The sequence below is a fragment of the Ammospiza nelsoni genome, chromosome 9, assembly GCF_027579445.1.
Source record: "Ammospiza nelsoni isolate bAmmNel1 chromosome 9, bAmmNel1.pri, whole genome shotgun sequence".
Classification (NCBI taxonomy): Eukaryota; Metazoa; Chordata; class Aves; order Passeriformes; family Passerellidae; genus Ammospiza; species Ammospiza nelsoni.
This window is the reverse complement of record NC_080641.1, coordinates 5,761,703-5,786,342: the sequence shown is the minus strand read 5'-3', so window position 1 is coordinate 5,786,342 and position 24,640 is coordinate 5,761,703. Positions and strand designations below refer to the sequence as shown.

Genomic DNA, 24,640 nt, shown 5'->3' with positions numbered 1-24,640 from the left:
TACAACACATATGGCACAAGAGCCAGCCCTAATCTGAAATTACTGTCTTCTTGCCTTCTGCAGCACCAGAAAGAATTCAAACCTCCCATTCAAGCTCCACACTAATGCAAGACAGCTGCAAGCCAAGAAGTAGAGCACTTGCAGTTGTCAGTGCAGCAGACTGGCCATCTCAGACAGCTCAGCTAAGGGAGCTGAGACAGAATTTGGACACAAGATGCAGGATTCAATCTGAAGGGCAACTTTTATTAAGTGGATCCAAGCATGTTCCCATGCAAAGGAAAATGTTATATATATTACTGGTGTACAGGTGAATATACATTTAAAGCTTCAAGTAAAAATGCTACTAGACTGCAAAACTTCATTTTACAGAAGCTGTTAATTATTCTAAAAAGTGTGCACAATAGGCACATTTGGCACAACAGGACCCAACTGTTCATGAGCCCAAAATCTGAGCACACATAGACGCATTCTTGAGTTGAACACCTGGGATTCACCTTAAAATATGTTTTACTGCCTGCAGAGAGAACATCCATGTCCTTTGCAGTCAGGATATCAGGTACTGGATTCAGATCTGGTTTGAGGGAACAAAATGACAACTGCAGCTCACATCTCAGTCATTGTGACTTTCCCCCTTTCCTGATCCATCCACTGATCTGTGATTGTTGTCAACTTGCTGAAAATATGTTCACTGGGAGGGGTAAATAAACAAATTGAAAGCAAGGCTAATGACAAGAGTGAATAAATTAAGTCTAAATTAAACTCAGATCAAACCCACTGTGAGCCATACTCAGGGTGCTCCTCTCTCCTCTCCCTGCTGGGCCAGCCCCAGTTTGCTGCTGCTTGCCCTCGAGTGCCTGTCCTGGTTTCAACTAGGAGAGACTTATTTTCCTTCTTAGCAGCTGGCACAGTGGCTGTTTTGAATTCATGTTGATAACACACCTATTTTTTGGCTGTTGCTGAGAGTTTACCCCAAATCAATGACTTCTGGCTCTGGCATGATCTGCCAGTGAGCAGGTGCACTGCTGGGAGCCTGGACAGCTGACCCAAACTGGACAAAGGCATATCCCACACCACACAGTGCTGTGTGCAGTACACAAACTGGGGAGAACTGGCCAGGATTGCTTCTTGGGACAGGCTGGGCATCAAGCAGCAGGTGGTGAGCAACTATACTGTGCATAATTTGCTCCTCTCCTCTCCTCTCTCTCCTTTTCATTATAGTTGTTACCGCTTTTGTAATAATATTTATTTTATTTTCATTATTAAACTGGTTTTATTTTACAAGGTGTACATTTTTTTTCTCCAATTCTCCTCCCCACTGGTGGGGAGAGAGGGCATGAAAAAGTGGCTGCCTGGTTCTTATTTAATGGATGGGGTTAAGCCATGTTACTGCCCAAGAGCACACAGTGGCAGCTTGATTCACATCTGCAGCCAGAGAGATGCTGCTTCTGAGAGCACAGCAGATGTACAGGAAATTAGCAACAAATCTTTCCTAATTGTGGAAGTTGCATCAATTACACAGAAATACATCAGAGGACTGGAAAGTCTGGGTTAGAAGTGTTTGCTGTCCCTCAAATTCTTGGAAAAAGCAACTAACCATGAGCTAAGTTTCTGGGGATCTCCTCCTCCCCCCACCCTTTAGCCTCATATGCTCAGGGTACCTGAATCTCTCTCTAAACCTCTATGAACTTAACTCCAATGAGATGGAGCAAGCAAGAAATGATGTTTTAGGTCACCATGATGATGGCCACAGGCAGAAAGCTGTTTTATAAACAGAGACAGTACTTTTACTAAACTGCCTTTGACCTGGTTTAAGAATACAGATCTCATTTGCATTGCCAGTACCTGCTGGGTAAAGCAGCTTTGAAAGCACCTTTCTATGGAACCTGAAGAATTGGCTCCTCTGATTTCACTGCTGAAAGCAGTTTCTCCTTCCTTGCAAATCATGCCAAAGCTGACTAAGACAATACCTTTTAATAAATATAATCATCCATAATGCAAATGCCACTGCCAAGAACAGAGCAACATGGGACATAAGGAAAGAAACACAAAGAAAACATAGAAATAAACACTCCTCTCAGTCACCAGTCAGCTGCATTTTTGCCTGAACCCCCCAGCTTCACTCAGAGCTCTGCAATGACTCCAGCTCAGAGCTGGGTGGGTCTCTGCACACCCTGGCAGCAGGGACAGGCAGAGTCCTGGGCTGCCACGGCTGGACAGGGGGCTGGCACACTCAGGCCATGGCTGGGGCTCCAAAGCCAAGCTGCATTCTGTTTCCCTAAAACTGCTGGTGCACAGACAGCATGGTTTGAATATCAGGATGCAGTGGGCTGAATCCAAATGCAATGGCAGCATTTTGAGCTGTGCAATGTGTATTACATTACAGCTGCTTGTTGGAAAGATGTTTCTCATTCTGCAGATCCCAGGCAATCTGTATGGCTAAGGATTCATCAACTATTAATAGCTTCTTCTAATTAAAGAGGTATTCAATATAATAATGTTAAAGAAGTTATTGCCTCTGTTACTAATAATCTCAGTTAAGAGAGTATGAAGATGAAGCTCCCTTTATTTTTTTTGCCTATTGGTTTGTATTTAGCCCAGCCCAATGAGCTTCCTTCTTTTCACATTTGTAGCTAAGTTTCACTTCTAGGTTTCACTTCTAAATCTCAATTCTGAGTCCAGATTTTTTGCCAAACATCTGCTCTGTTTGAATTTCTAGTCTTGCTGAGGAATGCATAAATCAGTTTTTAGAAACAGAGAATTTTATAAGTGAAACAGTACTATAAAAAAAAAAAAATCAGCATTTTCCCCTAAAAAGAACCCCTCAAACCAAAACAAGAAAACAATCTGATGGAAAATGGTCTTAAAAGCATATATAAGGTACAGGACTAACTCTTACTTGGAAGCAAAAAAGATGCCCGACACTGAGGATTCTTCATTAATCACCCTTGAGCTACCTGAAGTGCCCTTCAGAATGGCTGGGCACAGCCTGAGCAATCTGATCCCCATGACCACCTAAAACAGGAGGGTCCCTTCTCCTTCCCTGCCAGCCTCTGGCAATTGTCAGACTCTCCTGAAACTGCCCTCAGCTCCTCAGGCTGTTTTCCCACCAAGATAATAAAATAAAATGGCCCTAAGAGAGACCTGAGTACTCACAGCCAAGGAACTGGCATGGACAACAGGAACCCTCCTTTCTGGTGCTGATAAACCATGTGAATGACTCACTGGTCTGTAGCCTTAGAAAGTCCTGGGATCTGCTCATGTAGCTAGGGAAGAAAATGAATCATCCAGTTTTGAACAGTGTGAGAGTACTACAGTGCTGTACAAGCCATCACACAAGCCACCTGCACTTGTCCATTGTACAGCTGGTAGAAAACAGCAGTTTCCACAGAAAAAGCTTTCCTGTGTGACAACAGTTTGCTTGGATCCTGCTCTGAAGCCTGAGAATGGATGAACAGAGGTGTGAACTGGTGCATGAGCACCACACTCCTTGTCCATCTCCTGACACCATGTGAGTAACTGCCTGTCTGCCACAGCAATTGAATTAGCAAGATCACAGGCACCAGATTAGATAAAAGAGAGGGAAAGGTCAGCTTTGGGAAGATAAAAACGTGGGGATGCTTGCTTGCACGCCACTCAGAAGACATCAGGCTATTGCTTTCAGGCTGGAGCTGTCTCTCTTCCTGCAGAGTAATGTGTTTTCTTCTATCACTACTTGCCAGCTCTCCACCACATTTAGAACAGAATAGCTCGAGCAAATAAAAGCCTTTCATCTCCCCACTCAGGGTGAGATTAATTTTTTCCAGGTTTAGCTCTCTCACAGAGTTGTCTGGGCTCCTTTTAAAACTTACAGAAGGAAAGGCACCTCTGGAAAGAAATCCACATTTAGGTAGCTGTTTGGGATAGGTGGGGAAAATTGAGAAGAGCTTTTCTGCCTCCATTTAGCAGAAAAGGAGCCTTGAGTGGTGCTTGAGAATTTGTGGTGCCTGGCAGTCCATAAAGTAACAACAGCAATCTGTGAAATTTTTTAAGAAAGAAAGTCAGATGCAAAGAAATTAAGAAAGAAAAACAGAAGTATGAGAGGAACACTGCAAATTAAGCAAACTTAAGCCTTTATCAGTCCACCTCTCACTTGACATGTGCCAGCAGCATGTAGAACTACAGTAAAGCTTTTGCCTTCAATAGTTCTAATGAGGTACATTTTGCTAATGGAAGAAGAAGTCTTGAGTTAATTTCCACATTTTCTACAAACATCCTGCAAAGTGTGACGCAACCATATCAGAGAACCACAGAAACTCTGTTTTCATAAATGTGGGTTTTAAAAATGAAATGCCCTATTCACAACATTTCACCAAGCCACTGGAGTTTTCAGCTTTTTTATTTCAAAATACAAGGGACTTTGAGGTCAAAGAAACCTCTACCAGAATTCTAATCACAGAACAAAGATGGAGGAATGATGCCCGAGAGGTTTTAGATGAGTATATATCAGTGTCCTCTTAGACACTGAGGGTACAAATACTATGGCAAAATAATTGATTTCACTACATGGATAGTATCAATTGCATGGGCACTTTTAAAATCGCCTAAATTATGCTTCCATATGAACCCTCCCTTCTTTTCTTATTACTGTACTGGTTTTAATTCTACACAAAACAACTGAACATCTTGGACTCATGGTGACTTCTGCAAATTAGCAGAGGTACTGAGCACTCTGAAGGCACCAATCTAAATCTTCTCTTCTAGCTGGAGGGCAACTCAGCTTGCCATTAACCAGTTTAACATGTGTAGTCACTACTTTCTTCCTTACCTAAACTCATCAACAAAAATACCTTATCGTGCTTGTAATGTGCAGGTCTACAGCAGAGCAAGAGCCTGAGGCTACTTCCTCCTGCGGGATGTGCTCCCTTTCACTTCCACTCCCTCCTGCCCTCTGAACCTCTCGTGGCTCTGCAGAGCTGTGCCTGACCCACACAGAGGCAGTGTGAACTCCAGGCAGTCCCCAGGCTGCAGATCATTCCCCTCTGTGCCTCTGACCCCACACAGATCTGTTTGTAAGCACACCAAGAGCATACACAGCCCTGTAACAACTGCACATGCCATTACTGGGAGGGAAACCCCCACCAGGAGCACAGTAACACATCCTCTGATGGGCCAGATTCAACACTGTAACTTCCTACAAGCCCAGGCAGCTGCACCAAGGCTTTGTCAGGGCATTTTTAATCACAAAAAGCACTGCAAGCAGCTAGAGGTGATTTGTAACAGAACTGGACAGAAGGTGCCACAGCTGAGGTACAGGGCTCTGGTTTTTGTCTTTCAGTGCACACTAGTCTTGTTCTAAGATGCCTGTTTCCTAGGAGAATTAAGGTACTGGAAGTGACTTTTATAAACAAACAGGTAAATTCTCAAGTCAACCATCAAGATTTGGAGAGACTTAAGTCATAAGGGTATCAACTTTGATTCATGTGAAGAGGTTCTACTCTGCTGGACAGTGCTGGTTAGAACTGCCAGGACAGCAGAGGAGGGATGGAGAGCTGTAGGGGATTAAATGATCATCACTTGAGAACTTACAGAAGGTCAGGTTCTTCTCTCTGGCCTATCCTGCACTCTTTAGAGGCACATGTGTGCATGACAATGAGATTAAGGGACAGACATGCTTTTTACATGCATTTCTTACATCCCTTTGACAAGTGCCATTCTGTGGGCAATATCCTCCTCCTGGACTGCCATACCAAGCCAACACCAACCAACCCTACCCTGAAATGGAAATACCCTGTCACAACATTACCATTTACCCAGCTGGCTTCACACCCTTTTTTCAGCATTGGTAGTACAGCACCTGTGTTTAGCCTTAACCTAAAGTTTCCTTCTAGTTGTGTAAATGTAGTTCTTTACACTTTCTTTCATTCTCCTAGAGCTGCAATTACCTGATTTTGCCAAAAATTTACACCAAGCAAATGGCTGCATCTGTTGCTTTTCTCCAAATGACAGCACGTTGAGGTCTACCTTCATTTTTGTACATGTTTCCCTATGTTGGCACTTTGGAAATTGAGTGGGAAGAAGGAAGGGAAACTTCATGCCTGGATTCTATGCAGCACCTCTGCTGCCTGCTGGAGAGTTAAGGCTTACAGCTGGTTAGTAAATGCCAAACAGATGGACCAGCAAAAGGAAAGAGAAACCCAGAGTGTTATTTCCTTGATGTTAAGGAGATGCCCTTCTGGAGATGGTGGTCCCAGATCACCTAAGACAGCAGATTGGTTTTCTTTCAGCTGCCTTTTCCAGGAGTCACCTGTCCACTGATTGTCTACTGAGTTCCTGATGAAAAACAGCAGATCTGAGTGCTCAGGGCTGTTCTTAGAGAGGAGAAGAGCTCCACACTGATTTCCTAGAAAGGAGATTAAACAAGGGCTTCCCAGATGCCAACAAGTGACTCAATCTAAGAATCTCCAAGCTGAGGAACAGCTTGGGAATGTGCACTTCTAGAATCTCAGAGGAGAGCATTGTTTAACACACAGGAGCCTGGCAGGACTCAGATCCTGAAAGGAAGGCCTGTGCACCTTCCCTTCTCTCCAAGCACAGCTCAGACCACTTTCCTCATAGTGGATATAAGCCTCTTTGAGACAGCTGACACTTCCAACCTTGTTTTGGATAGTCACGAAACCAAGGAACCATAACAACCACTTGTGCAATACTTGGTGGCCCTTTGCCAAGCAGCTCCAAGGGCAGTGGCCCATGGCATTTAGCAGGCAGGCCACTCCTCCACAGCATCCTCATGCTGCAACACACTGCTCGAGCTGTGCACATGCACCTCCTGCACAGCTTTGCCTTCTCTCCATGAAAAACACTGTCAAGTGCCAGAATTATTCACAGGCACATTTTAACGTTTGCAATCAAAACACAAAGAGGATTTCCTGAACAGTGGTTTCCAGTGTGAAGGATCTCTTAGCTTAGCCCATGGCATTCTGAATTCCTAATCACTAACTCAAAGCCTGACAGTCTCTATTAAATGTGCTGGCAAAATTGGAGTTCATCCAACTGCAGGGTGAAGAGCAAAGCCGTGCCAGGCATGAGGCAAAACGATCTCTTCTCACACCCACCACCATTCCAGTAGATAGACCACAAACAACTAGGAGATCCAGAAGCTGAAAACAAGTTTTATGTTCCACTTTCAAGCAATTTCAAAGCCAGTTTAAAGATAAGAATGTAGAGTGAATTCTATCACACTTCTTGTCCTAGGAGGGTCAGCTATTTAAAAATAAAACCTGGAAGCTAGCAGAGTTCTATTCGGTCCAGTGGGAGGTGATGATAATCTGCACACACTCATAACAGCACCTGGGCTCTTACTTCATAAAATAAGCTTTGTGTGCTGTCCAGCTAAAAATCTGGCAAAAGGATTAATTCTAACTAGAAGCAAATAACTTCATCTGACCAGAATTAACTCTACATGTGTGCCTAAGATTTTAAATAATGCTCTCAAATGTAATACTGTAATGATTAATATTCGCTAAAAAGTAGGACACTAATGAAACCAAACCCATCTCTATTATGCAAGCTTTACTTTTATACAGAGTGCCAGATATAAAACCAGAAAATGAACAGAAAAATATCACTAGTCCGAAGCCGTGGAAGTGTGAAGTTCAACTAAGAAAGCCAGCAGGGGTACTTTCAAGTGCTCTCTGCATGTAGTCATTCAAGGCAAGCAAAGTATCATGAAGGTCATTTTTTCAAGCAGTTCACTCCTATCAGATTCAAGTCAGTGTCTTACTGGCTACTGCAGTTCCAGACGTGAAGGGATCATTTATGTTTCTGTACGTTTATGGCTCAGTCAGCATCGATCCCACAATTAGATACTGCTACAAATCATAAGCAAGAGCCCACCATTCCCTTCTGGGAACTGTTCAGAATAATCTGAGTAAAATTTTCTTCAATGAACATCATGCTATCACAAAAGAAAGATGTACTATTATCTGGCATAAGTAAAGTATTATTAATGCATTATTGAACTTGGGTTATTTCCTGAAGGAAGGGAACTGTTTCAGAGCTCCGTATTTTCACCACCTGCACTGACTGAGCACAAATTAATTGTCTGTGGATAAACTTGTGCTCCTGCTCACTTTGTGGGTGGCAATTGCCTGTTCTGTACTCTTATTAGTGCTGTTCTGTACTCTCATTAAGTGAGATACTGCTGTCATTCCTTTACTGAGACAATGCCCACTATATAATCACATCTTCCTCCCACGCTTCCCAATTATACTTCTCTAGCCTATGTCCACACCGATTTCATAACCAGTGGGATTTTTACAGAGGTTTTCCAAACCCAACAATCTTCCTTTCCTTCTTGCCCACAGCTCTTTGTCTCTCAAGCATGCAGCACATTTTAAATACATGTATGCTATTACTGGTCACGTCTCCCTGCAACCACTTTGGGTTCTGGAGACATTTCTTGCAGCATGTTTTATTTTCACTATAATTATCTGCAGTGTATGTTGTCCTTCCAAATACTAGTTTAAAAATAACAAAGTATTAGTTAGATCTGGGATGTGTAAAGAAATTCAGTGATGGCATTAATATGATTCATGAAGTTCCAGCAACCATAGAGAAGACAAACGAATCAAGACTATACACACAAAATCCAACAGGAGCTTTTGCTTCATGCCAGACATATTCCAGTTGACTTTCCTGCCTCTGCTTATACATCTGTCCTCAACACCACATCAATTCTTGACTCTATTTGGAGGACAGTGGGGTTCAAAGGGACCCAATGAGATAAAAATCAGAGCAACTAAGCCTTTGCTTCCAAAATGCCTTGGGATAGATTCCCAAGTAGGAGCAGCTCTCCAAGCAGGAGCTAAGAACAGAACAAAGGAGGCAAAATCCCACTAGCTGGGACAGGCATCACTTCCCTTCTCAGAAACACCATTCTGCAATGCTGCTCTGGTCCCTCCTGCTTGCACCTGGTTGAGCCAGGAGCTGGCTGCTCCTCGTGGCTGCTCCTCTCTGCCTCCCACACATCTGGGATGTCCCACTGCCTGCTCCTTCTCTTCCCCCTCCTCTCAGGCTGCTTGTTCTCCACAGCACACACACACCTCTTTGCTGCTTCGCCCCCCAAAGGATGTCCTCAGTGACAAATGATGACCTAGTCAGGTTTTTTGGAAAATAGGAGAAGGTGTTGACAGAAACACTTTTTAAAGAACTGCTGGCCTTTAGCTGCAAACCGAAATTAACTTCTTTTGAGTGTCCTTTTACCTAACTTGCATACACAAATATTTTGAGAATCCCAGGACAGAGGTGAGGCCATTTGTGTTCTATAGACCAACAAAAAAAATTTAGACTTCATTTTAGATTGTTAGATTTCTCTCTGGAGGTTTTTAGACTAAGCTCTAAGATGCTACCAAAAGCAACATCTTCCCCAGCTGAGTAACAGAAAGAGCACAGAGAAACCTTCTCCCCATCACCTCTCCATCCCTTTGAAAGTCACCTCTACATCCTCCCCACCTACCTGAAATATTCCATATGGAAAGGAAGACAGTTCAAGAAACAGCAGAAACAAAAACAATGAAGCAAGCTTTACTGGACACCAGGGATTTGGAAGGAGAAGATTCCCTGACACAGAAAGAATCCAAAGTCTGGCCAGAAAAGATGGAATTTGTAACAAAGACTACAACAGGCCAGACTAAATTTTCACTATCGACACTTAGATGGAAACAGGAGGTTTTCATAATGGATTTTCAAACCTGAAAGTCAAATACAGCTGTAGTTTTGACAGAGGCTGACTCACTGAGCTTCAGGGCATTCTGAAGCACAATCACACATTCTGTTTGCTTCCAAATTCTCCCAGAGAGGCATGAACCGGCCTCACAGAGAAGACAGGATGAAGGGTGAGCTCTGCTTTGAAAAGGACAGACAGTTTTATCATGGATACTATGCCCTAAACCTCAGTTCTTTTACCACATATTATTCTCAGCATATTTATAAAATATAAGACAAAATCTAAAAAATCTTACAATCCTGTGATAAAGCAACCTTTTTCCTCTGAACAGCTACTAAGGTCAGGCTCCACAGGAAAAAAATCTGCATATTAACTGACAGCAGTTGCAAATCCACAGGACTCAAACAGAAGAGCTGCTCTATCTCTAGATAGATAGGGCAGCAGGACTATGTGGGTCTAATCAATTCATCTAAATGAAACACCAAATTACACATCCCAGTCTGCAGAAATCCACAAAGAAGTCAACAGCAGAAAACACTATGTTCAGTAAAAACCACCCATTGTCAAGTGCAACAAAGTAGGAGGAAAATATATGTTAGGACTGAATTTCTGGCTGTGAAACATCATCTGACGCCAACTTCTTCTAAAGCAGTTTTCCCTGCAGGACGTTGATGGCATCAGGAGTGCAGTGAATTGGAACCTGCCTCATTCAAATTATTGTTGCCAGCAGTGTGTGCAGCACAGCAAACTGCTGCTGCACAAGCATGTCAAAGCCAGCCTTTATCATCCTTTGCTTCCTGAAAGTAACAGATCATCCCAAATACAATTATATCATCTCAAATACAATTAGCACAGGACTGGCTTATTACCAACAGAAGCACATTTCAACTTTGCTCCTAGCAAACAAAGAAAGAACAAACGTTCTGATTGAAATTTGGCTTAATAATTTCAGCAAAAACTTGTTTGCAGAACTCGAAAAGCTGTTAAATGCTTACTGCAGATGTTGGCTTATAGGACCAGAAATTTACTTTCATAATAAGAGGTTTCCCTGAAGATCTATGGTTTATGGCACTGAAGCAGAAATTTATAAAGCCAATTCCTGGTCTTACAGAAGCTGGTAAAGGCTTTGCCATTGATTCCCTCCCATAGGGCCAGCATCACTCTTTCTCTAAGAAACAGAAACCATTTAATATCAACTTTTTACTACATTCTATTTGTAAGATAGTCTATATGCACTGCAATAAATGCAAGTGGGAAGCTTTTATATTAGAAGACATTTTTGCTTTGAGATGGAGAAGTAGTGAGAGGAAATGCCAGAAGTCCTCTGAACTTCCCAAGTGAATTAAACTCTAAACTTTGTTTTCCTTAAGAACAGTAATTACATTCTTACCCTAAAAAATGTCACTGTCCTTAAATAAGCCTGCAGAGATGTCATCACTGAGTGAACCTTCCAGGATGGAAATCTACTCCAAGTTGTTTAATCACTCCAAGTTGTGGGGACTCTGATCCTAACCACACAAGGGTAGAACGATCTGAAGCAGCATTTAGAGGCCAAAGTAAATTGGATGGGATTTGTTTTCTCCAATGATTTAGTTAATTACTTTTCACATTAAGCTAGCTCTTCAGGTAATTCTAGAAACAATTGCAAGGCCTGAGCACTCTGTGGCCGACCAGATGTGAGCTCTGACAGAGAGCTGTGTGGGTGCCGGGCTCACACAGAGGCAGCCAGGTGTCCCTTGCCTGCTGACAGAGCACCTCAGATCCACCAGCTGGGCTTCTGTATCCACACAGACGCTACAGAGCAGAAATCAAGGGGGTTGGCAGAGCAGCAGACTCTTGTTTAAAATGACATTACAGATTCCCCTGATAACAGCAACAAATTAATTTCTTTAGACCCAGAGCAAAAGCCCTGCTTCTTCCATGGACTCGCTGATCCAAATGCTACTTTATTTATTTTCCTCTCTCCTCCTTAAAAAGGAAAAAAAAAACCATGTAAACTTTAACTTCAAATATGTGGACCTGCAAGCCTTCCAAGACAAAGGAGAGAAAATAAAATTGATGAGATCATGGGAATCTCAGTCTTACAGGTAGCAAGCATCAGCAGAAGAACATGCAGCGTGCAACAGCTTTGCTTCCCAGTCCTGCATTTCCAGAAGTCTTGGCCGAGTCCTACCATGTAAGAGGCAGGGATAGCCCTAGCAAATCCCATTTTCTAGAAAATCCAAGGAACTCAGGGCATGGCTTCTGCAGTGCAAGTGAGAACACACAAAAAATGTTCCATTTTATCACAGGCATCCAGGAGAAATGCTGGGGTTTGTGAGGCTGCAGAGCAGGAAATGGGGACAGAGGATCCAGGGACATCAAGTGGAAAGGAACTCCTGACAACCACAGTCCACCTTCCACTTGGAGCACAAAAACCAGAATCACCCACTCCCTGCAACTTTTAACTACCTGATTCTTGTTCTGTTTTTTATGTTACAGGGCTGTAACAGCTTATTAAGTACGTGGGAGTGTCTGCATGGCAAACAGCGAGAGAGGAGAACAAAACATTTCATCTCCAGGCCTTGGCTCCTCACTTGGACAAGCACAAGCAACACAAGTGAACTTTGGGACAGCACTGGGGGGGAATCAGTCCTCTCACAGCTCCTAATCAGTAGGGAAAAGGGAGCTGTGGTCCAGAGAAAATGAAGTCAGCAATCCTCAGGAGGAGGTGAAAGGGCACCTTCCCAGGCTGGGGCCCTGCTGATGGCACCCCTCTGGCTGTGCAGGAGTCCTTTCTTCTGCACTCACAAAAGAATCTAAGCAAATCATTGAAAAGTGCCTCAGGGCAGAGCTTGCTGCTAGATCAGGTTTGCCCTGTTTAAACAATAAATGAGGTAATGCATGAAACTGCCTTCTATTTGAGGACACTTCATTCATAAAACAGAAATACCAAAAGCTTTGCAACCAAATAAACTTCATAGATGGGTTTAAAAGGCCCCTGCACCCCTCCCAGCAAGAGAGCAGAGCAAGCTGTAGGGATTCTGTGGCACAAGGCACACTGTTCCCAAGGACAGCTCTGCAACTTGAAATGAGAGCTGACAACTTCCAGGTCTTTAACCCAACAGTGTAAACAGGACCTATGGACATGTACATGCATTCAGGTGGGCTGGAGCAATGGCCCCAAGAGCAGAAGTCTACAAACACTGCTCTGATTTTTGTTCAGAGTTTCCAGGAACACTTTTATTCTCTGCTCCCTTTTCCTCATCCTCAGGATATGTGGAGCCTGGTGCTGGCTATATTTGTGTTGCTAGCTGAAAGAACAGCAGAACATGCCAAGCATTTAATAACAAAATTCCAGCCTTGTGACACAACCCAGTAATCCCAAGACTGGAAGCTAACCTCATATTTCTGCTCAGCATAAAACCTTAATACTAAGAAGAGCACTGCTATTTTTATTTTGCCTGAACCTTTTCTACAGAGGTGCATCTCACAAGTCAAGAAACCTGCTGTCTACCAGGTGGAACAGGGCTGTATTACCTATGTACCCGTGGCATCTATAGATTGGTGATTATGACAACACAGGAGCTGCTCAAGCTAGCTGTGCTGATCTGTGTGTTCTTACACAGAGCTGGTTTTAGCTGGGTGAGCTGCTGTCATGGCCACTCCTGGTGCCCACTACCTCAGGGCCCCTCTTGGGTCACTCTTCTGAAGAGGAAACAAATGGAGCTTTGCAGGGTCCTGGCAGGATCACAGCTGGGTGTGAACATGCACAGAACAATTCCCACCTAACACCCCAACTGCAAAATGGCAGGGCAGGAGGCTCAGCAAGGCCCAGGGTCAGCCAAATGTGCATAACAGACATATCTAATGACTCATCGAGACCTCTGCAAAAGGGAGGAAAGAAGTTCCTCCAACTCCAGGTTGATGTTTCAACCACTGTCTGCCTTGATCATTTCCATCACCAGATCCCAACCAGCTTCTCACTGCTGCAGCTGTCCTGGCTTTGACACTAGTCAGGCTTGCAGTGCAGAAAGTGCCATCAGACACCTGAAATTCCATCTTATAACAGCTTTTACCACCAGTAACTGTGCTGCAGATGTGAGGCTGTGCCTGACAAAGCTACAGCACAAGCCTCTGGTCTATCTCAGCACAGATAGCAGGCCCCCTCATCTGTGTCAACTTACAAGTCACAAAACAGCAGAAAAATTGTGGTCCTGCACACAGTTCTGTACAGCTGCAATATGTGATACATAAAACTGCAAATGCAAGAGTTTTAGGGGAAGACAGAAACTCTATTGTGCTAACAGTAATAATTTATGCAGAGGGTATATTTGTTCCCATACTCAGAAGCAGAGAAGGTTTGTAACCCTTTTAAGTAGCTCTAATGTGTGTTGAACCACAGAGTTCATGCAATTTTGGGCTGTCTTGCACTATAATGTTTCCTGCAAAGCTCTTTCCATCCCCAATATGACGGGCATGTTTTACAAAGACCATGATCTGGCATGTTACTTGTAAAGGACACAGAGAAGCATAATTTCATAAGAAACACATTTACCTTCAATCTTGCCTAAGTCATCTTTGGTATGTCTGCAAGAAGCAATCTCAGGGACATGAGTAAAAGGCCAGCAGCAGCCCCTGCTACACTTACTCTGCGGAATGACACCACATAGAAGGTATCTTCCCTTCGGTGAATCGCTTCAAAGAAGTCTTGATAGCTCCTTGGAGAGGCATAATACACTTGCAGCTCATTCCCTGAGTTCCTGCTGAAATAAAGAAGGGCAAAGGTAATTATTTTAGACAAGACAGTTAATTTCAGTGAGACTTTGGAGACCTGCTTTTTAAAGGAACTCCAGCTCTTCCTCCACTGAGAGAAGCTTGAGGAACACAGAACACAGGTGAAGGCAATGGAACTACTCAGTACTTTTTGAAAGTTCAAGGTGTTTCAAAGGTCTTACTGTGGCAAAGTTTTCCAGATTTGTTTTTGTTCATGCTTCTGAGGCCAGCAAAAACCTGCTTGCTAGCTCAACAGGAAAAAAAGGTTTCAACCTAAAGTGTCTGAAAAATTGTGACGACTTCTGAAAATAAATTTAAGGATAAAATGTCGTTCTAAAATAAAATATCAAACTATTTAGTAATGAAATAATTTTCTTTTACTGCTAAGAATCCAAACCACTGAAACTGAAAGAAGTACAAAGTTAAGCATAAACAAAGTTTTTAATTTACTGTCAAATGACAAATTCACCTTCTTTCTCACTCACTTTTTTTTTTTTTTTTTTCTGCTGTGTCCTCTTGTCAACTCAAAGATTTTTCCCCTGGTCAACTCCAAGGTTTGTTCTTGATTTCAATTTAGACAGAGGAACAAAAATAAGATATTCACATAATTCTGGCTTATCTTTTCCACGGTTCTCATCTTACACATGAGACACAAGGAAAAGATGCTCTAAACCATTCTAAGCCAAAACACTGGCAAGTCCTACAGTCATGGTACTTATCCACTGTTTATCCTGGAAAGGTGAGAAATTCCTAGCATATACTGCTATCATTAATACTTCCCCAATCCCATTCCAAAATAACTTATTTAATCACACTGGAAAGCTGTACTCAGGGAAACCATCAGCTGGACCTTCAACCTGTCATTTTCATTTCCTCCACTTTAATAGCACACTGCATGTTTGCAGCAAGGACACTGACCGGGCATCCCACCCCTCCCAAGCTGTCTTCTGCTGACCCAGGTTTTGAACTAGGATGGCTAATTTAGATTATTTTAGTATGTTTATAAAATATAACAAGGCACAAATCTATCACCAAGAGATTTTCTCAAGCAGCAGTAATAACAGGCTGTCACCATCTTCTCTTCCACTGCTAACCGAGTCCTGTCACAAGGAGAAGACTGCAGCTGACAGGGCAGCTGCCCTTTCATAGGACTGGGAGTGTAAGTCCTGGGGGATCAGGAGCAGGCAGCTCTACTCCACACATCCCCTTCTGCAGAACTGTGCATGACAGGACTCAGCTCCTGTCCTTCACACACAGGAAACAAAGGCTGGAGGTAATCTGAGCTTAATTACTCATCCACAAAAATACGCAGGCACAGCAAGTCCCTCCTGAGATGGAGCATGGAGCTGGGCTGTGATGAAAGGCATCACATCTGAGATGGAGCATGGAGCTGGGCTGTGACGAAAGGCATCACATCTGAGATGGAGCATGGAGCTGGGCTGTGATGAAAGGCACCAGCACTGGAGCTGGGCTGAGATGGAAGGCACAGCACTGCACATACAACACATCCTGAGAACTGACACAGGCTACACAGAGTTGTGTGCTAGCCCACACTCCATGTGACACAACAAGACCTGAAAACCAGCCACAGGACAAAACTGCCTCAAAGCACTTAGAAACCACAGGGTCTTTCCAAAGCTCTCCTGGTTGTGTAACACACCAAATATGAGCAACACCAGGGGCTTATTGTAGGTACACAGTTTGTGGTAATTGGGAATTGGGCTGTGGCCAAGCCTCATCCCTAATGGGCTACAATTGTGAAAAGCAAGTGAACAGTATTGAAAGCAATGAGAAACCAATCACAGAAGGGAACAGAGGGCACACAGGTACAGTGCATGAACAATGAGAGGTATAAAAGGTTGGGCTAAAGAACAAGAGGGGCAGATGTTTGCAGCCTTCTGAAGTGATATGTCATTCTGTACGGGCAGACACCTGAAGCCTTCTGATGTGATATGGTGTTACTCTGTAAGGGCTGAAGCTTTCTGAAATGGTAAGATGATACTCTGTGTATCATGGCCATCTCAACCGCAACATGTGCTGCGGTGTATGACATATTGCAAGGCAGGACATCACATCTGCCCATAACCGCGATGGACCGCTCCACCAAAGGGAGGGAGTAGCTCCAGAACCAAAAGCAGCTGCAAAACTATCAGTCTTTTAAGTAACACTTTTGCATATTACAAGAAAGCACCATCTTAAATTGTGTATCCCAAACAATGGTGCTGAACCTGGCCATTTATTGGGAGATAAAGAGAACTTTTGTTTTAAATCTCTGAAGGACACTGCTTGTCATGCACCACAGAGCACTGGGATGTTGCACACAGGCTTGTTTTGGGAAGAAATGAAGCAGGACACAGTGCTTTATGCATCAAGAGCCATAATCTTAACAGTGCAAAACTTAGGAAAATAACTGGAGAGTCTCATTTTGATACCTGAAGCCTTAAGAAGCACTCTTACATAAGCCCTCAACAAAATCACCTCTGAAAAAAGCTACACCATACTATAAAGAGATGAGGGGTGATTTTCTTTGAAATCATCTTAAATTTATCACCTCCACAGCTTTGACTTCCCTGAAATTCTTTTCAATCCTCAGCTTCCTGATGGAGATTACAATGGAGATGGAGACTATCTCTTCTAAGAGAGGCATTCAGTAAACCTGAAGTTAAGCCTTTGAGTAGGACATTGGACTAGAGATCTCCGGAGGTCCTTTATAACCTAAACTTCCCTTGATTCTATGATTTCACGGAGCACCAAATAGCTGGTGGCTCCAAGAGGAACTGGAAATCTGTTATATGTTCTTAGCAATTCCAGGACAGTCTCAGCATACAGCTGCCATGACTCACCAGTCCTGTTCACATAAACATCCTTAATCTGAAAAAACCCCAAAAAATCTCACTTCCTTTGGAGCACAACAGATGCATGATGTTTCATGCTGTTTCCAATAATCCAGATAATTTTTTTTCAAGAGTAATGCAAGCATATATATTAAACTGCCTTATGGCTTGAGGCTTGTTCATCGGTGCTCAGTTGAAGCAGCTATCCTTCATCTGCCTGTAGAACTCAAAAAGCTTTTTTTTTCTCTTGTAAGTCAAGATGTATCAAAATTTGACAGCCTGTTCTCCATAACATTTGCCTGCAGCTTGCTCTTTTCCCCCAGGCTGATGCTGCTTTCAAAGCAGCAGTGCAAACAGGAAGGCCACAGCTGTCTTACTTGCCACAGCACCATTTCAGGTGGTGTTCTCACCAAAAAGTCCCCTCCATACTCCATTCTGCTCTTACACTCCTCTTTGGCACTTCAAAGCAGACAGTCTTCTAAACAGTTTCACACAGAGATCAGGAGAGAGAAATTTTGTTTCCTAAATCTTTTCTGTCCAGTACTTCCCAGGAAAGAGGGACAGGATAGTTATGAAGAGGGGTGGGCAGGGGACATCAGGAAACTATCCATTAACATGCTCCAGTAATCACCAGAGAAAAGTCAGCAGATGGAGACAAGGAATGCAAATGAGATACAATGGCACTTTAAGTTCATCATACCAATTTGGTCCTGGCTCTACCTTTGAAAATAATGAGAGAAACCTCTCCCTTACCAGACTCATGGCTCTTTGAAACCTTCGTATAAACTAACGATGTTCTCAGAGTTCAAAGTCTGTTCCCCCTGTTTTTCCCTAAATATTCAAATCTGTTTAGAAAGGGACTCTGGACAGCAAAGCAAAGATTTTCTTAGAATTCATAGCTAGAAAATTCCTGGAAGAGTACAGCTGTGATACAGGGGTCCCTTCAACTGTAATATAAATAATTAGAAGCTGTTATTTGCTAAGGGAGAGAATTAGACCAAGAAAAGTAGATGTATTTGACTTAAGAACTCCGAGAAGATGAAAATGGTCGTTCTTTACCAACTGTTGGTGAAAAACTAGCTTACTAAGTAGAAAGCAATAACAAAAGAGCTGTTCTGCCTTACCTGAGACTGGTGTCTGTGTAAGGCATGGCCATTAGCTGGGAATCTGCTTTGCCACTGAGGGAGCTCTGAAAAAGGGGAAAAAAGAAAAGATGACACAAAGTGAAACCAATAAGCAATTCTGTGGTTTGCCACTACATTAAATACAACACACAGAATGGGGGGCAAAGGTTAATCAGCACTCTGCACCAGAAACGTGCATTTTTCCACTGAAACATGAGAAACTGAAATGGTCATCAATCAAGTTGGAAAAACAAAACCAGCAAGATTTTAATACAGCCAAATTTGAAGCCAACATTCAGAGACAAGAAAGGGAGCTTGGCATCATAGACAGCATTTCTAAACATTCTACCATTCTGCTCTGGACACAGGTGAGAAGGATCTCAAGTTTAATACACAACACTTCTCTAGAATACTGCAGTCTTTCCCGCATTGTAATGCTCTGGACAACCACCCGCCACAACATTGCTACATCTAACCAATTTAAATACTTTGACAATTCATTGTCTTAATTTCAGCCTTAATGTAAGTATGCCATCTAGATAAAAGAGATTTTAAAAAATAAGAAATATGAGCACAAGTCTCATAATTCTGTAGTCGTACAAAAAAAAATCCCTCTGGCAATAATTTAAAAATATTTCAAATATTTAAAATATTTCAACAAAACGAATCAGCTGTCACCCTTAACAGTGAGTCAGATGAATGTGCTGTAGAGGTTGTATTTCTCTCCACTAAGTAATTGCTTATCCTTACAGAGAAGCCATAAAAAGTATAACAATTTATTTAATTTTAGAAAATGCTGAACATATTTTGATGGCTGCAAAAAGCAATTCAAAACCCTGAATCCAAGAGCACGAATGGAAGAACAAATCTGACAATGCAATAATCAACCAAACAGAGCAATTTAAAATGGGATGTGTTGGCTGCCCTAATTCCAGGCACGATGGCCACTTCTGTCTATGATGCCGGGTGCACGTGAGGGAGAGTGCTCCGTGGAATGGGTTTTCGCTCGCATACCTGCGGGACTCGCACTCGCTGCTGCTGGCTGTTGCTCAGGCGCCGCGACCGCGTGCGCTCCACCTCGTGCCTGTGCACCCATCCTCGCAGCTCGTGGGTCAGCCTAGGAGAGCACAGCATCAGCACACACTGCACACAGCACTGGCACCATGGTTCAGTGTTATACAACAGTTTAGCTGCCACGGAGATGATGCCTTGGGATTTTAGTTTGTATGTTTTTCATATATTTGTAATCCTGCAGTTCTTTAGCGTATACACATACAGTGTTAGCTACTGTCTTCACATTTTGGTCAGACACATCAATTCCTCTCTAGGCCTGGGAATCAAAGACACCTCCCTGCCTTAGGCCCTGAGAAACAAACAAAAGTGAGATGGGGGGGGTGCAAACTTGGGTTAAATTACTTCATTACCTGAACCTGTAATTGGAAGATTAACCCCCAATATGCAAATGGACCAAACATGCAAAAGTATGAAAACCCATGACTGTCATCCATTTTTGGGTGTAGGCCCTGTATGAGCTTCGACTGCCCAAGGTGTACCTATTGCAGGCCTTTAATAAATATCCTGCTTTTACTCTGTTAGTCTTGTCTAGCCTCTGTTCTAGGTGGCCACTACAAGGCATCATAGACACTGAAGATTACTATTATTTCACCTTATAATAACTTATTTTTAATACCACAGGAAGAAAATACAATTTTAAGATTTATCTATAAAGTATTAGATTCACGGGTGTTCCCACATAAAATAGATGTGGAAACACCCATTCTTTTGTCCTTCCTTTTGCTCAGCAAACAGTAATTTTAAAATTACAGGAAGGACCACTTAAATTTAAAATCAAAAGTTGATCAATTCAAGACAAATTATTGATTAAGGATAAATTTTGGCAAATAAATCTGAGAGAAAGGATGGACAAAGAGAATGGAGATAAGGTTAGTGACTCATATCTACGGAAAAAGTGGAGCTAAGTGTTTTCGAACAGTGAAAAAAGAACATGTGCAATGTCATGTTTAGACTGCTTCTATCAGAAGCTGAAGAACAGAAGACCATCTTTTATCTAACTCAACTGGGAAAGGCTTTTAGCTGGACTCGATTTCCACATCATTAACACTTCTACATATGAAGTGACCTCTCTTTTAAGTCATGAAAACCCCCCAGACTATCAGAAAATTGTTATTTGGTTATTGCAAATGACCAGTGTGAAAACAGAGTGGTGAAAATCATTACTAAAAATCATGGAAACATTACAAAGATCCAAGTAGTCCTTATGACAGCAGGCATTGTGTGACACTGTTCACAGGGGTCTTAGGATGAGGGAAGAGACAAGGATCTGACTCCGTGTTTCAGAAGGCTTGATTTATTATTTTATGATATATATTACATTAAAACTATACTAAAAGAATACAAGAGAGGATTTCATCAGAAGGCTAGCTAACAATAGAAAAAGAAAGAATGATCACAAAGGTTTGTGGCTCTGCTCTCTGTCCGAGCCAGCTGACTGTGATTGGCCATTAATTAGAAACAACCACATGATCCAATCACAGATGCAACTGTTGCATTCCACAGCAGCAGATAACCATTGTTTACATTTTGTTCCTGAGACCTCTCAGCTTCTCAGGAGGAAAAACCCTAAGGAAAGGATTTTTCATAAAACGTGTCTGTGACAGGGATTGGACAGCGCAGACACTCAGGAGACACTGGTCACGTACTGGATTAACACGATGAATGGACAACAGTATCATCCACAGCTGTCCAGCAGCACTCAGCCAACACAGAGTTGATGTATCAACCCCTAATAAACTGTAAATGCTCTCAACAGGTTGTTTTCTCACCTCAGTGACTCTGTCCTGTTGATCAGAGGCCGGCAGGGTGGTGGTGGTGGTGAAATATATAACAGTCGTTCTTCTGAGACTATCATTAGTGCTTTGTTATCAGATACAGAACGGTCATCCCTGGGAAAAATCAACAAAAGCACAGCAAGAAATCCCTTAAAAAGCTTTTTCATGACCCTTTGACCAAAGCCAGAGAATGAGCACTATCACTAGTAGACCCATGAATGTTACAGCTGCTCCTGTGAGACCTCTGAAACAGGTGACTAACAATTCCTATCAAACATCCAATGTTCTTAGTCAATCCCTCAAAGGGGGCTGACAGCTCTCAGTGCAGGGCAGACAGATGAGCATTAGCAGATGTTGGATCTCTTCCCAAGAAGGCCAGATATTGATAGAATATGTAGTCTGTAAAATATTCCTCATAGTATGCAAACTATGTGATGTCTGCAGACACAACTTTCTTTTTCATTCCAGAGCTGTGCAAGACTTGCTACAGAAATACTATTTATTATCCACTAAAACCATGCAGATAGAAAGACCATAACCTATGTAACAACTGAGCAGCCACAAACTATATTATAACTGAATGGAGAGGATTTACATCTCTGTCTCCAGAAACTAGCTTAGTTTTGATAAGAAGTGAAAAGGAGCATGTATTTCTCAGTATAAAAATCCGTAACATTCAGCAATTCCTGAGGGGTTAACTATTTATCACCAAATATCTAATGTAGCTTTCTCTCCTGACTGGCTATCAATGTAACAGCTGTAGTCCTCTTGATTTTGACAGACTTGTAGTTCCTGAACCTCAAATTCTTTCTGAAAATTCAGGTATAAGAGCTTATGAAAGCCTTATTCATAATCCCCTCCCTTTCCCAGCTTTCTCTCCAACTTCATGTCCGCTTCTCTCTACTGCATCTAGGACTGATAAAGAATATGCAGCAAAAAGCTCACAGCTTGCCAAACCCAGGGAGAAGCAGAGAAAGAAAAGGAGGTACAGGCACGAGCACATCCTCCTGAGAGAACCACTCCACTCTTCTGTCCCACAGGTCATGGTCTGAAATGCAGCACGTAGGATACAAAGCCCTCACCATGGCTACAGCCTTAAAATGCTCCTGATTTATTGCTTTCTTTTTGCATGGCAAAATACATTAGGGCTTTCTGCACATTTGTGCCTGGCTTTGTTCAACCAGCCAAAACACTCTGCTGGAAAGGGACAGTCTAATAGGATAGATCTTGTAACGGGAAAACATGAGCTGTATTAGCCAGACTCCAATCTGGAGGCAATTATATGTTCACTTATGCACTGCATGCTGGAGATCTAGGAAGCCTGAAAGGCAGTATTGAATTAAATAATGGATAAGCACAGGGATGGACTCAGATGGACTTTTTAAAATGAAAAAGAGACTGCAAAGTGCATAGTGTGTTCTTACTTGTGAACTTCCCCAGTCTTCTCTGGAGCAACTAAGAAAACAAGTACTCCAGCATGAAAAGTAAGAAGAGATAGATAACATGACAGCTATCACAACTATGCAACCTAAAATATAGATCAGAGGAAAAAAGCAAACAGCTGAATTGAAGAAGGTCCTGGAAGTCTTGGTGACAAGCACTTGTGGATAAGCTCCCTTCCCTAACACCGTGCAGCACAGCCACGTGTACACTTCTGAAGCTCTACACATTGGGTACTCTGGGAGATAAAACATCATATTCATTTGAAAAGCAAACTGAGAAGCTTTCAAAACACTGTGCTTAGAACTCAGGTACTCTGTAGAAGCAGCAAGAGCACCGGCCAAAAAGGTGAGCAAGGCAGTGAGGGCTAAAAGCACCAGTGCCCTCTGCCACCCAAAATACGTAAAAAGTTTTGATCTCACCTATTACTCTTCTCTGAAACAATGCCCTCAGGTATCTTCTGAGCTGTGCTGGACTCCTGGTGAGCTGAGAACTCCAGAAGATTTCTGGTCCGGTGATTAGAACTCACAGTGGAATCTACTCCATTTGGATCCTTTTCAAATACACTGGAAAACACAATAAACATAGCAAAATGTATCACACACATAAGAGCTCTGCAAGGCACTTTTCTGTAAGGCATTTAACACTCAGGTGGAGAAGTTTCTGGCTGTTGTTACATTACATGGATAAGGTTCATGTTGTACCTACTGTAAAAAACTGAGGCATCACTGTAATATAATTGTTCAAAGCAGTAGTAGTCAGAAAAGAATTTCTGTTCTCTTTTTCAGTTTTAATTGATTGAAGGATTCAGATGCTCTAGTTTTCACATTCCCTCACACAAACTACATCTGCTGAAACTAAGTACACTCTGCTTGTAACCCAGGTCTACAGGGATAAGAAAATGATCTACAATCAAGTCAAAGCACGCCAAAACTTCAACTTTCATCAGCCTCAAAGTACAATCTACACAGTTTATATGAATACAACATGTAAAGAAAACTTAGCTATCAAATTCCGTGCAGCTGCAAGCCTGGAATGTTACGCCAGACATCTACCAGGACTGTACACAAACCTAAATATGTTCAATTCTACTTGGATTTAGAACAACTGGCAGGGCCAACAGCCCCATGGGCAACAGGCCATGGTGCAGACATCCTGATCTGGTGTGTGCTGGCATGGACTGGAGGATCCTGGCCTGGAGGCTGCTCAGCCAGCCAGGAGTGTCTGTGCAGCCCTCCACGCAGAGAGGGAGCAGCACTGCACATGTGAACAGACAACCCCATCTTCAGAAGGGTGAGCTACAACTGAGAACTCTCAAAAGCACAGAAGCAATACTTCAGTTTCTCCTCTCCAGCGGCTGGCTTTCCTCTTTCATAACACAGTTGCTTCCTGAAATATGCATGTTTACAAACCCAAATCCTAACCTTCTTGGCTGCCAACAGCAGAGCATCACCAGCAGCAACAGAGTGAAAACATAAAAATGCAATGCAGCGCACTGACGAGATCTCTGCCATTCATGCTGATAGCAGTTCACAAGGTATATTTTAACTCATGCCCCACCCCTCCTGTCCAGCAGACAAGTATTTCCTGGTTTTACATGGCATCACTTTGCAACAGGCAACAAATACAAATGGAGACAGGCAAAACCTAGCAAGGAGGGCAGATTAAATACTCCACAATTAAGCAGAAGGCAGACAAAATTGCCTAGAAATTCCTTCTCTTTTGCCAACACTTTTGCACTCCTATTAGCAGTGACCCTGTGAGCAACTGTGTCATGTTCTGAACCAGAGGAGTCAGGACAATCCTAGACTCAGGTTGATGTTGCTTTGACTGCCTCCTCTCCTCCAGGTTTCTAGGCAGCAGCACGGAATGCTACAGGCTCTGCTTTCACTTGTGCCAATGGGCAGAAAAATACTTACAGTTTCCTTACTGCCT

General features: G+C 42.7%; 1 protein-coding gene across 4 annotated transcripts in view; it reads right to left on the bottom strand.

The window, feature by feature from the left end:
• The window catches only part of ATF6 (activating transcription factor 6), a 75,104-nt gene that overhangs the window by 28,303 nt on the left and 22,161 nt on the right, over positions 1-24,640 (bottom strand). For 2 of the 4 annotated variants that reach the window (XM_059477966.1, XM_059477969.1), the window contains 5 exons: positions 23,128-23,271; positions 21,260-21,379; positions 19,431-19,533; positions 18,417-18,481; positions 14,334-14,448 (listed from right to left, as the gene is read on the bottom strand). In XM_059477966.1, the coding sequence (XP_059333949.1) occupies positions 14,334-14,448; positions 18,417-18,481; positions 19,431-19,533; positions 21,260-21,379; positions 23,128-23,271 (547 nt within the window). Of the gene's footprint in view, positions 1-3,983; positions 4,013-14,240; positions 14,449-18,416; positions 18,482-19,430; positions 19,534-21,259; positions 21,380-23,127; positions 23,272-24,640 lie in introns of those variants that run through there. The other 2 variants (XM_059477968.1, XM_059477967.1) reach the window with 2 other exon arrangements.